This window comes from Antrostomus carolinensis, unplaced genomic scaffold, assembly GCF_000700745.2.
Source record: "Antrostomus carolinensis isolate BGI_N321 unplaced genomic scaffold, ASM70074v2 scaffold17514, whole genome shotgun sequence".
NCBI lineage: Eukaryota > Metazoa > Chordata > Aves > Caprimulgiformes > Caprimulgidae > Antrostomus > Antrostomus carolinensis.
In genome coordinates this window covers 67,846-83,358 of record NW_010308886.1, presented here as the reverse complement: position 1 = coordinate 83,358, position 15,513 = coordinate 67,846, and the positions used below count along the sequence as shown (strand labels likewise).

General features: G+C 40.6%; 1 protein-coding gene across 1 annotated transcript in view; it reads right to left on the bottom strand.

Annotated features, from left to right (window-relative positions):
• Positions 1–367: 367 nt before the first annotated feature.
• Positions 368–15,513, bottom strand: part of SPAG17 (sperm associated antigen 17) — a gene marked incomplete at both ends in the record, with an annotated part of 74,977 nt that continues 59,831 nt past the window's right edge. The window contains 10 exons of the mRNA XM_029084489.1: positions 368–466; positions 2,308–2,404; positions 3,026–3,128; positions 5,970–6,023; positions 6,469–6,571; positions 7,331–7,376; positions 9,546–9,659; positions 12,707–12,889; positions 13,280–13,407; positions 15,055–15,185. Of these exons, the coding sequence (XP_028940322.1) occupies positions 368–466; positions 2,308–2,404; positions 3,026–3,128; positions 5,970–6,023; positions 6,469–6,571; positions 7,331–7,376; positions 9,546–9,659; positions 12,707–12,889; positions 13,280–13,407; positions 15,055–15,185 (1,058 nt within the window). The remainder of the gene's footprint in view (positions 467–2,307; positions 2,405–3,025; positions 3,129–5,969; positions 6,024–6,468; positions 6,572–7,330; positions 7,377–9,545; positions 9,660–12,706; positions 12,890–13,279; positions 13,408–15,054; positions 15,186–15,513) is intronic.

Sequence of the window (15,513 nt, the reverse complement as noted above, 5' to 3'; positions counted from 1 at the left end):
TTCTCATTATCCTCTTGTCTGATTTGTAATACATTAAATTTTTTTTTCCCCCAAGTCGAGTCTGTTTTGCCCGTGCCAGTGACTGGTGAGTGATCTCTCTCTGTCCTTATCTCCACCCACGAGCCTTTTGTTATATTTTTCTCTCCCCTGCCCCACTGAGGAGGGGGAGTGATAGAGTGGGCTTTGGTGGGCATCTGGCATCCAGCCAGGGTCAACCCACCACACCATTTCTGCCAGTCTTGCAGTCAGATTTATTCAGAATGCTGAACAGAGGTGTATTTTAAATTTCTATTGTAAATGTTTTGTCAAGAGTTATGAGAAGACAGATACCAACCTGCTCTAAACTAATTCTGGAAGGCAGCCTTACCTGTTGTGCTGCTGTAACCTTCATTTTGTTTGGAATGTGCCTGCAGCAGAAGGTCAGGTGAAGATGAGGAATCACTCATGGTACTGAGACATTCAGATGCTAAAAGGAAAATAATGGAATGCTGTGACAAGTGTTTTTCATGATCATTGTTGTTTTCATAAACACATTAAAAAATAATCACAAAGTCTTTGGCACTTTAGACAACGTTGGAAAGCTGTCTACGTAACCATGAGGGGCTCAGTACATTCTGCATGGGATGTTTTGCTTCGCTGGGCAATGGGGATCAAAATGCTTATCTTGTGATTAGTTCTTTCTTGTTCTCTGGCAAACTGAGCAAAATAAGCCACAAAGGGCTAACAGACAATCCAACACAGGTCTTCTGGTGATTGGAAAATGATGAAATACGGGAATTAGAGGGGGTTTGATAAATCCCCATGGAGGACTATTCTCCTGATGTGATTCTGTGTATGACTTTAATTTCACTGTGTGATTTCAGTAACGTGTCAGGGCTGCTTTTCAAACAGAACTGAAGTATTCCTCTCAATGCTGTAAAGCCCAAACCTAAGATGATGGTTCCTGTCACCAAGTCACCACTTTCCTTCTATATCCTCCAAACTACCCTCAGCCTGCATGTTTCCTATTCCATGTCAGTTTTTCCCTAGTCCCTAAGGTGCCTCTCTTACCACTGAGTTTCAGAATTCCATCTGCCATTTTTTTTTCCTACAGTAATACTAATCTTTTTCTAAACCTGACCTCCTTGATTCTTGCTTATCCACCCCTAGCTATTGTTTATTCCATTTAAGTAGTTCTTGAGCATTTTGCATCCATCCATCCACCTCTCATTCATAGCACAAGTCTTCAGCTTTGCATCTAAGGCCTGTGGTGCTTCCACATTCCATGATGTCTGCAAAGGCTCCTTTAACACACTAAATATAAAGTGTCATAGACCACATTTATATTAGTGACTTTACAGGAGCATTCCCAGATACTGGAAGATAAGCGCAGGCAGTTAGGTTGAGCGAGGTGATTCTAACCCTCTACTCTGCTCTGGTGAGACCCCACCTGCAGTGCTGTGTCCAGCTCTGGGGCCCCTAACAGAAGAAGGACATGGACTTACTGGAGCGAGTCCAGAGGAGGCCACGAGGATGATCAGAGGGCTGGAGCACCTCTCCTGTGAGGACAGGCTGAGAGAGTTGGGGTTGTTCAGCCTGGAGAAGAGAAGGCTCCGGGGAGACCTTCTAGCAGCCTTCCAGTACCTGAAGGGGCTCCAGGAAGGCTGGGGAGGGACTTTTGACAAAGGCAGGGAGTGACAGAACAAGGGGTGATGGCTTTAAACTGGAAGAGGGGAGATTTAGATGAGCTATGAGGAAGAAATTCTTTCCTGATGAAAGGAAAGAATGTGAGGGTGGTGAGACACTGGCCCAGGTTGCCCCCTCCCTGGAAGTGTTCAAGGCCAGGTTGGATGAGGCTTTGAGCAACCTGGTCTAGTGGAAGGTGTCCCTGCTGATGGCAGGGGGGGGGTGGAACTAGATTCTCTTTAACTTCCAACCCAAGCCATTCTCTGATTCTATGATAATCTGTACTGTTAACTTGTTAGAACACTGGCTTGATATTTACTGTGCCACCTAGCAGTCTCCCCAAAGATACTCTCAGGTACACAAGTTTTGGTGAGGGAAAAGGCCATTTTGTTTTGGGAGACTGAATTTACACAGCCTACTCCCTGCTCCTGTGGCTCCATGTCAGGGAATGCTGCTGGGTATGTTTCATGTATCAGAATAGATACAGCCATGGTGGTGCAAGTAGTTCATGTGTCAAAATGACTGGGAATGCATGGGGTCAGGTAATGTAATCTTAAATTTAACTGCAATATGAAATGAGTCACCTGGATAGAACAATGCAGAAGATACTAAGATGTTACCAGACAGTAGAGCTCAAATTACCTCCGCTGGGTTTTTTGATTGTCTCTAGAGGGAAATGCACACTTTCTTTTTTTTGAACTGGAGGAAGTGCCATAGACAATGCTTCCACATCAGGAAACTAGAGAAAAGTAAGAAAGAGGGCTTAGATCTCCCAATCAAACACTTAGAAAAAACACAGCAGACATCCCCCTCCCCACTCCAAAAAGGGCGGGGGGGGAGAAAGAAATTTTAAAAAGGGATGCAAATGAAACTAATAAGAAGAACACAAGTGGTAACTATAAAAAAAGATATAGATAAGTACACTTCAGATTCCAAGCTACAATTTTGAGTTTGCACTTACAGCTTTTATTGGGTGAGATTACAACTGGAAAGTTCCCAAGGACATGTTTAACCCAGGAAGATTAGTTTTACTAATTCCCTCTCTAGGCAGCAGAGAGAGGTTTTTGAGGGGTAAGTGAAAAGACCTGAGGTGCAGCTTCTGCTCTGAATCAGATTTATCTCCAGAGTTTATGTAAGGAATATACAGAGTTGTACTCAATAAACATAAACCATCTCCAGTATATGTTTCCTTTGACAAGGGCATATAATTCCCAGTGTTAATACTGTCACGACTGTCCTCTGTAATGCTTTCTTGAAATAAATTGAGGCTGAGAAGTAAAACCACTGCTGTCTTTGTGAGACCATGACAGAAACTGTCTGGCTTAACACAAACAACTCATCGAGTTTTCAGCTACGTTACCTTTTTTGAGAAAAACTCCTTGCCAAATTCTGATTTGAAATACGGAGGAATTATTTTGTTTCTTATTGCCATCAAAGTCTTCTTTCCTTCATCAAGTTCTTTCCTAAGAAATGTTGAACATTGTTGGTAAGGAAAAGAAAGCAAAAAGGATTACAGCTGAGTTCACCTGGTTTTTCAGTGCTATGTCTGGAACACTGAGGAATGGAAGGGATAAAGGCAAGTGGCTCACATTGAGTGATATTTTTCCCAGTGACAGATCAAGAACGGGCTGGTCTGGTGCGCAGAGAAAATGTCCTCGTCAGATACTGATTTATGGAGGAGCTGATCAAAATGCATATGGACTGAGCGTTGGCTGCTAGGAAGAGCTCCATCCTAAAACATGCTCCACTTCTCTAAATCTCGTGGAACATGTCTGAGACTGCGCCAGTAGTGTCCTTCCAACCTTCCAGAAAACATTTAAATTTCTGAACTGGTATTTCAGATGCACTGCTAAAATTTATAATACAAAATTAATCTAATATCCTTATTTTATCACAGAAAAAATGGATGGCTCTGTAGATAAAGATGTTCAAACTTCTGAACAGAAGATTCACCAGAGTGAGGGCCAGTTATATTTTCAGCTTGGTTTAGTCCAACCCTAGTTAATCCTAGTTCATGTGTCAGGTTTTCTATTTCAACATAAATTAAGTGCATATTTTTAATTCTTTAAATTTAAACAGTCATGCTTGGAATACACTGAGAAATTTCACATTCTATCAGATTCACAAAGCCCTTTCCTATAGAACTCAAAATTATAATGGTTTTAATGCACAAGGCTTAAATAAGAAGTTTTGTGTGGTATTACAGAATTATATAATGAAGCAATATAATTAAGTATCTCCATAGAACAAGAGTCTGTAAATTTATTTTCCAACACACTCATATTTTTTCTCAACTAATAGTGGCTTTGCAATTACTCCTATTTTTCAAATGCTTTTGTGAATTACCATATCTACATATTGAAATCCAGTGATTTTTGATTTACACCTGGTCAGAAACTCTCATGAAAAATAATCTGATTGTGAAATGTACATTTTTAGCAATATATGCTGTTTCAAAGCATCTATATAGATTTTTTTTCTTGAACTCATCAAACAGCTTCACCATTCATCAGTGGCATATAAAGGGCAATTTTTTAGAAACTTGAGAGCAAGTGAAGTAAAGGTAATTAGAATTAAAATTAAGGGTCAGCCTTAAATACAACTTGCATGTTCAAAAGATTTTTATGTGTATACACATACACACATGCACACACACATTTCCTTCTGTAAAATCACTTCTAATCTGAGGATTGTAGCACCTGCCTCAGGACTCCCATATGAAATACTTTACAATCAGGAAACTGAGGTACGGGTCATTCCCAAACTAGAATGTTCCAATGTGGCAAAATGAGCCTTGTTTTAGTAAGGCACTGGTTTTTAAGATAACCCTAATCTTAAGGTTCTTTTTCGAGATAATGAATTTACCTACTGTCCACATGTTTTACCTCCTAAAATGTCCCCAGAAATGCAGCTGCATTTCCAAGGTGTAAACGATGAGTGCATCCTGCACTTCATAGTGCACTCCACAACAAAGCAAGGAGGGAGAGAACCCTCAGCAAGCAAGTGAGGAAGTGGTGGACATGGTAGGCAAGCAGAACTTCTGGGGGGATGGGAACAGAAGGGACATCACAATCAACAAAACAGGGCTGAAGTGGGGTCACACCAAGCATATGCATGGAAATACAGAAATGCCTTTGGGATGGGATTATGGGGAAAGCTTCCAGACCTGTTCTGGGCAATCAGCACAGCTGGGTGCCTCTCTGCAATGCCTGGACACTACTGCAGGCAGCACAGGTAACACACAGGAGGAATCCCAAGTCTGCGTGCACTCCTAGGGCTATGACCTCACTGGGCTCACAGAGAAGAGGTAGGATAGCTCATGGGGCTGCACTGCTGTGCCGGATGGACACAGGCTCTTTAGGAAGGACAGAGCAGGAAGGCAGGGTGGGGAAGTTGCCCTGTATGTAAGAGAGCAGCTGGAAAGCATGGAGCTCTGCTTGGGGATAGGTGATGAGCGAGCTGAGAGCTTATAGGTTAGGAATAGTGGGGCAGACCAACATGGATAACACTGTTGTGGGTATCTGCTATAGACCAGCTGCTCATGAAGAAGAGGTAGATGTGGCTTTCTTTAAATAACTGGAAGAAGCCTCATGTTCATAATACCTGGTCCTCACAGGGGACTTAAGCCACCCCACTCACTGCTGGAAAGCAGCTCTGCAGAGAAGGACCTAAGAATCCTGGTGGACACCAAATTGAACATGAACCAACAGTGTGCCCTTGCAGCAAAGAAGACCAGCAGAAAGGAGGTGAACCTTTCCCTTCTACTTAGCACTGCTGAAACCACATGTGGAGTACTGTGTCTGTTTCTGAGCTCCCTGATACATGAAAGGGCCACAAAGATGATTAAGGGCTTGCAGGATCTTTCACATGAGGAGAGGCTGATAAAGCTGGGACAGTTTTGCTTTGAGAAGCTTTGAAGCACTACCATGTGACAGACGTGTCTGGGATTCTATTTGAAAAATCAGCTGGGATTTGTGGAATACCTGAATCTTAATCTAAAGCATCAGCACTTGAAAATATTAATATAAATTATTTTCCATCCTGGTGGTAGAACCAGAAAACAGAACATAAGGCTTCTGACTTCAGCCTTGTTTTGCATAGCATAAATTAACAGTAACACTGCTGGGTTTTGAAAAATTGAGAGAGTCAAACCATCCATTCAGCATTTCTATTGCAAGAACACTCCATTTTGCTAGCAAACCATTGGACCATTAACTGAGACCTGGTGAAATCAGTAAGAGTCTTTCTAAAAGCAGGCTTGAGTTGGTTTATGAAATAACTTTCTGTCCTACTAATACTATTACCTGTGCTCTTCTAGTCTACTTTGCCACTTGGACACTGGTGTTACTCCTTCTGGGCTGAATGATCAGGAAAGAAAAGAAAAGTAGTGAAAATGAGAAAACTAGCATAATATTCTATAAGCACAAAATATTTACAAGATAACTCTGGAAAGGAAATGCTCTTTATGACAGTACATTATGTTAACATCTCAGGTGACTCCTGACTTGGATTTGTATGGTTTGCACAAGATTGTTCACTCATACTGCTTTTTAAATTTTTTTTATATTATTATTCAATCATAGAAACCCTCAAAAGCCTTTCCCAACAAACTTTAAAGTATCTTTCAGACAAGAAAAGAGAGGCACAGAGGGACAAACTAATCACACAAAAAGCTAGTAAAACGTTGTGATATTTATCTAGAGATCTAGGTCCTGGTCCTTAATGACAGTCTCTGAAGTACATTGCCTTCGAGTGTCCTTTGAGTTATTTACATTTGCATCAGTTCTCACTGGTCTGTCCTACCTGAACCTTTGCTGTCGGTCCTCTCTTTGTGTAGTGATTGTCTTCTCTGTATGACACCGGTGATGGGAAGCCACTGCCTGTTCATACAGCTCAGTTATGCGAGCTGCAAGGAAAAGAGTTTTATTGAATGTGCATGTTCTGCTGAGCACTGATAAGTTTTATGAATAAAAAACATGAAGAGATATATTTTTAACGCATCTTTCTGTCACTTGATGAAAACCTAACAGATGCTTTATTAGTGTGAGGGAAGAGGCAGATAAATTCACCTTTATGTTCATAGGATCATAGAATGGTTTGGGTTGGAAGGGACCTTAAAGCTCATCTAGTTTCAACCCCCCTGCCATCAGTAGAGACACTTTCCACTAGAGCAGGTTGCTCAAAGCCTCATCCCACCTGGCCTTGAACACTTCCAGGGAGGGGGCAGCCACAGCTTCTTTGGGCAACCTGTGCCAGTGTCTCACCATCCTCACAGGAAACAATTTCTTCCTAATATCTCATCTAAACCTGCCCTCTTCCAGTTTAAAGCAATTACTCCTTGTTCCTATCACTACCTGCCTTTGTCAAAAGTCCCTCCCCAGCTTTCTTGTAGACCCTTCAGGTACTGGAAGGCCGCTATAAGGTCTCCCTGGAGCCTTCTTTTCTCCAGGCTGAACAGCCCCAACTCTCTCAGCCTGTCCTCATAGGAAAGGTGCTCCAGCCCTCAGATCATCCTCATGGCCTCCTCTGGACTCGTTCTAACGGGTCCATGTCTTTCTTTTGTTGGGGGCTCCTTCTTTAAAAATACTACAGTACCTTAAAAATTACTATAAAACTTACTATATTTTTATAATTTTAAAAGATATAGATATTCAATTTTTATTACCTCTATCATTGAGATTTTCAGTTGACTTCTCCCAGTTAGGGAAGGACTGCAATGAAAAAGGAATAACTGTGACCATGTGAGAAACAGACCTCACAACAACAGCATCCTGTTCAAAGGATTTCCATCCTAAAAAAGTGTTGCCTTGTAATCTGAGAATGTGACTACAAGAATGGAGGTATTTCAGTATGCTAGAAAACACGAACTGGGAAAAAAGGAAATAAAGTACAATTTCCCTGATTTCAACAGGTATTTGTTTCCTTCATGATGACCTGCTCCACATATGGCTTTGTATTTTATATGGTTGCTGTTTATTAAATCAACGGAGCCAGTTCATATTCAAACTCAAGTACTGCTGCAGAGGATTTGAACCGGATCTAAAACTGATGGCCACAAGAAGTTGTCAAATGGGAAACGTGTTCAGGAATTTGTATGCTTCATTACTGAGGAGCTCTCTTGTGGTTTGTTTATAGTAAAGCATTTGAGGGGTAAAAGACTCTAAACTAAGCTGCTTCCTTTATTTGCATGCTGTCCTCGAAGCAGTTAACTGGAAACTAGAGTTCCTGTGACCAAGCAGTCTAGGTTGTAACAAAGCTGAGAAACAGTGGAGACTTGTGGTACCGATTCCTGGGTCACAGCAGGTCCACACTGAGACGCTACTGCTCAGAAGACAGTTGTCCAAATTGAAATCTGTACCTGGAAATGTGCTCATGGCAGCTGGAACAACCAACAATAGTCACTAGACAAGTCTATTGGAACTGAGCAGCATTTGAGATACAGCACCGGGATCTCATCAAAGCAAAAAAATGTCTGCCTAGGATAGAGGCAGATGGAGTTACTGATCCATCACCCCTCTGTGTTCCTCTTTCCATAAAGGTTGTGAGTTCCTTCCTGTTTTTTTGCTAGATACTTTTCTACTCTCCTTTTAAAACTTGGATGTTACTTGAAAGTACTGAGCAAAACCATTGTAATATCAAGAAATATGCTTTAATTTCAGCAAATGAAAATGCTAACTTGGCTAAAAGGTTCAGAGACAAATTCTAGAATTACATGGGGTCTTTTAAGCTTGTAAGGAAAAATAATAGTAAAGTTATAGATCTATCCAGAAAGCTAAGAAAAGGAAATAAACATCACTGAAAACTGGAAAGATCTCATGCCTAATGTTTTTGCATGTTGAGACAAGGTTTAAAAGGTAAACTGGAAGGCTAAGATGATGTTTGTTTGCTAGAATATACTCACTTCCAAAAGGAGATAGATCATCCACTAATATTCATCCTGGTAGTGAAAATTTAAACTAACATGGCTAGATCTAATTTTTCAAATGCCAGATTTTTAAATTCAATGTCTGAATTCACTATGTGAACTAAATGGAAGTAAAAGTAGTTTTTAAATGAGACTAAAAAAGAAAACAGTGTTTAATAGCTACTAAAAATCTAGCATGTGAATTCACATCATGTAAGGTAGAACCTGTAGGAAACAAATAATTTAAATAACTGAAATAGAGCAAACTAATCACTCTTTACATAAGATGTAAACAGTGTTTCTCTCATTCATCCTAATTCATTCCACTCACTTTTGCTGCTTGAATTTTTCTAATTCTTTTTACCACTCATCTCCCACTAATCTCACTGTTTCCTGACTGCTACCCTAAGTCCTTCTTTCCTTATTTTCCCCACCCTTCCCATTCCCTATTCCCCTCCCTTTTCTTTTCATGCTCTAATTAGCTGTGCAGGTTAGGAGAGCACATCTTCCAAAAATATAAACGCTGCTCAGCAGTAATAACAATAAGCCTCCAGACTGTTTTTGAATTATCCCAAAAGCAGGGTTTAAACTTTCACTATGGAGGTGGCTGTGGTTGAAATACAAGTCTCCCAGCTGCAATGACAACAGACTGGAAACATTCTCATCCTAATGTTGAGGCGGGGTACACACATTTCAGTCATTTTGGCCTGTGTGTTTAGGAACATATCGCTCCATACAGCCAAACTCTTAAACTGTTTTGCGCGTTGCTTCCCCAAAATAGCAGTGGTGCCATTCAGTAGCCCAGCTGGATACTGAGTGTGGCCCTGCTTTATCAGTGAGCTACAGCAGAGCTGGCACTGTGCTATCCTAACATTTGTTGTTTTATTAACAGATAATGATGCGTTTTAAGGCTGACACTCCAATGCCATACAATGGTTCTGATGGAAAAAGTAGTTAAAATCTGTATTTTTCTCACCATAACCAGTTCAAGGAGACTTGCAGCATTGTCCTTTTCCTCTTCTGTTCTTGGTTCTTTTACATTCATCTCTTCCAGCTCATTTTCCTGCTTTAAAATGTTGTTTATATATTCCTAGTGAAAAAGAGCAAGAAAGATGCAGATGCTTTCTTTGCAGAAGTAGACTTAAAGGGCACATGTATAGATAGAAGTTTGTAGAAGTAATGGATGTAGATAGTTCTTCTCAATGTCATAAAGGCCTCTTCTGTAAATTCGTGTGAATGGTTTATATACATATCTAAAAGTTTGTATGGAGAAATAGTTTTATAAAAAAACAACAGGTCAAAGAGAGGAGTACATGCTGAGAAGGTAGCAGGTGAAAGCTTACCAAGGACTGATCAACTCTGAAGACCAGCAAGACTATTGAATCTGCAAGAACTAATATACAAAGGACCCCAAGAGTCTGCTGAATCTCTCCCAGGCCCCTAGCACACATCAGCATCCTCCATGAACTGGGTGACTTGGGCCACATCCAACAGCTATCTGCATGTCCCTGGTGTGCCACTGTGACTCCCTGCTTCTGAGCAGGCAAGCATATTTGGCCTCCTAACTGTTGCACCAGCCAGGCAAGTATGAGTGAGTGCGAAAGTGTTTGAGTAAACTATGTGAGTGAATAAAGGAATGTGTTGAGTAAATAGCTGCTATTAATAATAATAAATTATATTATTAAGATCAGCTTAATGGATAAAAGGTGTTCTAACAAATACTGTTTGTGATCTTATCTCCCTCCTATTTGATCTCCTATTAGGGAAAAGGAAATATACAACATCAGATTTGAAAAATTATGTTCAGGAAAAAGTCTGATGCTCTGTTTTTAGACAGAAGTTTACTTTGCCAGAATCACACCAAGTAGTGCAGAAAAGAACGCTTGTCTTTCCCCACACTTCTTTATGCTTTAGAAGATCAGCTAGATGGAAAAAAGGGAACTTACAGAAGGTTGTCCTAACACAGCACTTTGCTAGAAAGCTCCATGCAGTACTGAGCTTTATGAATGGACAAGGGTTGCAGAAGCAATCTGGTTCCAGTTCCAGTTCTTTTTCATTCCTTCACACCTCTTAAATCTTGGAGGAGATGGAGAAAGGAAGAATACCTTTTTCTTTAGGTCTTGATTTAGTTCTGACAAAGTGAATATTTGGCTAAAGATTTAAGATACCTCTTTCTGAAAAACACCCCATGAATTAAATATTGATATATGAGCAATGAGGATATTTCCATTGCAGAATTAATGCAGTTACTACAGATGTCTCCTTGCTGCCAATAATTGCAATTCTTCCTTCCAATGTAAGAAACAGCGTTCTTTCTTTCTCTCTAAAAGCCAACAACAGATCCACTCAATGGAAAGACTTAACTTGGGGTTTTGTAGAGGAACTTTTAAAGTGTTGCCTTTGAAAGATCAGTATGCAAATTAAAGAATCTTTGTTATATATATATAGACCGTAAATGGGGTAAAATTTAATTCTGATAGACTGGCATGTCCTAAACATGCCAGAGCTGAACAGCTGTCAGTGTTTGAAATGTAATTAAGAAACCCAAGCCAACAACAGATCCACTCAATGGAAAGACATGGGGTAAAATTTAATTCTGATACACTGGCATGTTCTAAACATGCCAGAGCTGAACAGCTGTCAATGTTTGAAATGTAATAAAAATACCTCCAACAAACCTCTATCTAACTGGCTACTGCTACTACCTTCACATATTTCACATATGTGAAACACATGTATTTTGTTATTCTCTAATTGGTAAGTAATAATGAGTTTTTAACTCTAAAATCTCTTCTAAGAGCATCTTCACAATGTGAATTAAATAAATCAATGTTTGTACCAACACTGAGAAGTGCAAAACTGCTGACAAGGATCAACTGCAGAACTTTCAGGTTCCATCTCAGAACACTTGCACATGAGGTGTAGCTTGCACCTTGTTATGAACCAGTCACTGGTTCATCCACCCACCAGGGATGGACACACACTTTGTCAGAAGGCTCCATTGCTATTTGCTAGACATGGATAGAATGACAGAACTCAGAATTGAACCTGGAAATGTTCTGTACTGATTTATGAAAACAAATACAAGCTTAGAATGTGCCTCAGTGATCTGGTCACCAAGTTAACTGTAGAATTATGGTGGGTTAGAAATTCTTGTACAGCTTTATAGATTTAAGGTTTTAAGGCTTTGTGAAGGAAAACAAAGCCTAAGCAAAGCAAAGGCAAAACCAAAGTAACAGATATCAATATTGACAGAAACCCCCGTATTTGTTACTGTACTATGTGTGATGTATACTGGACTGGATCCCACGTGCTTGCACAGAAAAGTAGGTTTCACAAGAGATGAGTGAAAACAGTTGAGCTGCTTCAGAAATACACTTTTCTTAGAGCACCTGTCTATGTATGAAATGCTAACTGTTCTTCAAATGTAATAGATTTTTTTTTGTCTCAGGTATTGTATTGGGTCTGGCTGAGATGGAGTTAATATTCCCCATAGCAGCCCTCAGAGTGCTGTGTTTTGTATTAGCAGCTAGAAAGGTGTTAATAACACACCAGTGTTTTGGTTACTGCTGAGCAGTGCTAGCACAGCACCAAGGCTGGCTCTCCAACACTTCCTCCCCACAAGTAGGCTGGGGGTGGGGAAGGTCTTGGGAGGGGACACAGCCAGGACAGCTGACCCAAACTGACCAAAGGGATATTCCATACCATATGACGTCTGCTCAGAAATAAAGGCAAGGGGAATGGAGGGGGAAAGGAGGGCATTTGTTATTTACGACATTTGTCCTCCGGAGCAACCGCTATGCACATACTGAAGCCCTGCTTCCTGCGAAGTGGCCAGATATCGCCTGCTGATGGGAAGAAAAGAATATATATTTTGTTCTTTTGCTTCTGCGTGCACAGTTTTGCTTTGTTTCTATTAAACTGCCTTTGACTCAACATACAAATTTGTTTTTTTTCTTTTCCATCTTATTTTCTCCCCTCCCCATCCTGCTGAGGAGGGGGGTAATAGAGCAGCTTGGTAGACACCTGGCATTCAGCCAAGGTCAATCCACCACAGGTATATACTGCAAATTCAAGTCACCAATTTGCCTGTTCTCTGTTGCTTCCTGTAAGAAAGAATAAACGTGATTGTACTACCTTGAGGGAAAGCTGCAGCTTTTCTCTTAGTTCATCACTGAGTGGCTCATACTGGAATAGCTGACGGATTTGCAGTTTATTAGGACATTTTCGCACAGGCACTGGCAAGGACGTCTGCTCTTTGGATCCAATGCAGAGACCCCTCCAAATAGGTGTTCTCACTGAGGGACCTGTGATCTTCCTCTGAACACAGACAAGAACAAGCAAAAAGAAAAGGAGGCTACTTGTATTACTGACTAAATGCAGGTATCAGCAATGTGTGTCTCAGCTGAAAAGCACGTGCTCTCCTTATAGCATCACACATCTAGACAATAAAGTCAGTAGATTCTTAGGTACAATTTATCTGTCCTAAAACCTTCATTAGGCAAGATGAACTCCCCTTCAAATAGCTGTATCACCTTACTGAGAGTAAAAGAAGCCCAAGGTGAATACATTTTCCCTGACAGCCTACCTCTTGCTTTGCCTGCTGAATAAACTGAACTTGACAATGTCACAGTGTTTAGAGCTCCCTTTCCCCTCCATGACAAACATGTATTGCATAAGCAGGAAAAGATAATTTTGAAACAACTATACCTCAAGAGGAGAAAATGTGTCATTGGTCTGTGACTGAAGATTTAGAGGAACAATGCTCTCTGGTTCTTTCTTCATCACCCAGGGGGAGGCTTCAGCCAAAGGGCAGAGGATAGTAATACTTAAAACACCTGGTTCAAAGACACATTTTGCTAAGAATCAGTTAAATTAAAAAAAAAAAAAAAGATGGATAAGCATCTCAGACCTCCAGAAAAATATGCTTACCTAAGTATAAAAAACCTTATTATCAAGTGGTAAAAATCCATGTGAAAATGTTATATTCATGGCTACAGAAAATATCAGATCACTGAGGTGATTACAAATAGTCGGACAAGTTTAGATTACTCAGACCATCTTTAACAACAGACTGTCTCTGCTATGCTTTGAGTTTTGGGTAACGGCTCAGTTGTATAGTGTGTGGAATATCCCAAATAAGGAAAAGCAGACCATCAACCCATGTTTTCTGAATATTAATCTCAGAAGTAGTACATCACATTCAGAACATGCATAATTCTTCACTGTATTTTATATTTCACAATCTGATCACTGGATGGATTCCATAAGAGATTATTTATTATCTCTTTTTATCGTTCTTTAAAATATTTTTTCCAACCCAACCCAAAAATCTACTTCATCTGCTATTATCTATCCCATAGGTGGCCTTCAAAATTGATATCGCCACTGAGGTACTTTGTCAGAAGGATACAAAATTGTGAAGTCTTGGTGTCAAGGCAAATAGAGCCAATATTGAGAAAGGTAGAGTATGAAGTCTGGAAAAGGAGACATGTGACTACTACAAATGACTGTTGGTTGTGAGCAGGTTTTCTTGACTGGGATTTTCACTGGGTATATATCTTCTCCATCTTCCTGACCTTTCCACCTTCTCTATCCTTCTGTCTTTCTCAGTGTCCCTCCTCTTATCCTTTTCCCATGGCAAAATTATTTCATTCAGTTTATACAATGGAGAACCAGTCATTATTGTGAATAGATGCAGCGTTTAAAAATGTGCAAAACTGGGAAGAGTAATAGGTGGGAAAGCTGTTCCCCATGCTTATGATAGAAACCTTTGAGAAGAACGTCTTAGCGCTTTACAGCTTGAAGCAAACTATCCTTATCATCACCCCATATCCAGGGGAAACATATGTTCCTGTCTTTTTAAAGATATATTTATTTTCTTAGTATCTACCTGTAATGCCACAGTGTATTTTATAGAAACACAGTATCTCCAGGTAACTTTACAAGGGTAACCAACCCTTTCAGGATGAAACTTCCTGCATCGCTACTGTGAGGTGTTTGGTGCCACGTACTATTGGAATCCCCTATTTCAGTCATATTTTTCCAGCTTCTTAATAAAATATGTTTATCCTTTCCAACATCCAGGCTAAGGGTGAACATCAGCATATCATTGTTTTTGCTGATAAGTAGAGCTATATCATTAATGAAGACTGCAATACATTCAGTGTTTTTTCACGGTAAATACACAGAGAATCTATGCACTTCGTAATCGCATTTGTCTGCGTGTCTCAGAGTGGATAATGATATGCCAGTTGTTTGTTCACTTATCCCTTCACAGTGTCATTCATTTAATTCTCTGCTCCCCAGAGTTTTCCCACGCACTCCTTCTTCCCCCTGCTTCACTGCTAGAATTGGGGGCACTTGTCTACATTGAGAAAAAACCTCAAATTTCCTGTCCAAATAACAGTTTTGAAACTTCTGACTCCACCTTTGTAATTATTGCTGTTATTAGCTTGTCAGGAAAAAAAAAAATAAATTCCTACCTGGACATTCTTGTACAGGATCCTGCAAGACAGCAGCAGCGGGATCACTACGGGCCTTGGCCAGATACTCATGTACTTCCTTGCTCCGCAGGAGCTCGGTTCCAGAACCATCCGAGTAGATGATGAAGAACCTACACAACCAGCCACACACTTTGGATTGTATCAGACATAGGAGGCAGGCTGTTGGCAGTGGGGGACTGCAGGGGTGGCCTCTGTGATGAGAAGCTGGGGCTGCCCTGTGCCAGACAGACAGCTCCTGCTGGCTCCAACAGACCCACTGCAGGGCATGGCTGAGACCCTCAGACAAGATGGTGCCACCACTGGGCGCATATTTAAGAAAGGGCAAAATGCTTCACAGGCAGTGAGGAGTGAGGGAAAAAGTGTGAAAAACAGCCCTGCAGACAGCCTCGAGTACTGCACCCAGTTCTGGGGCCCCCAACACAAGAAGGACATGGACCT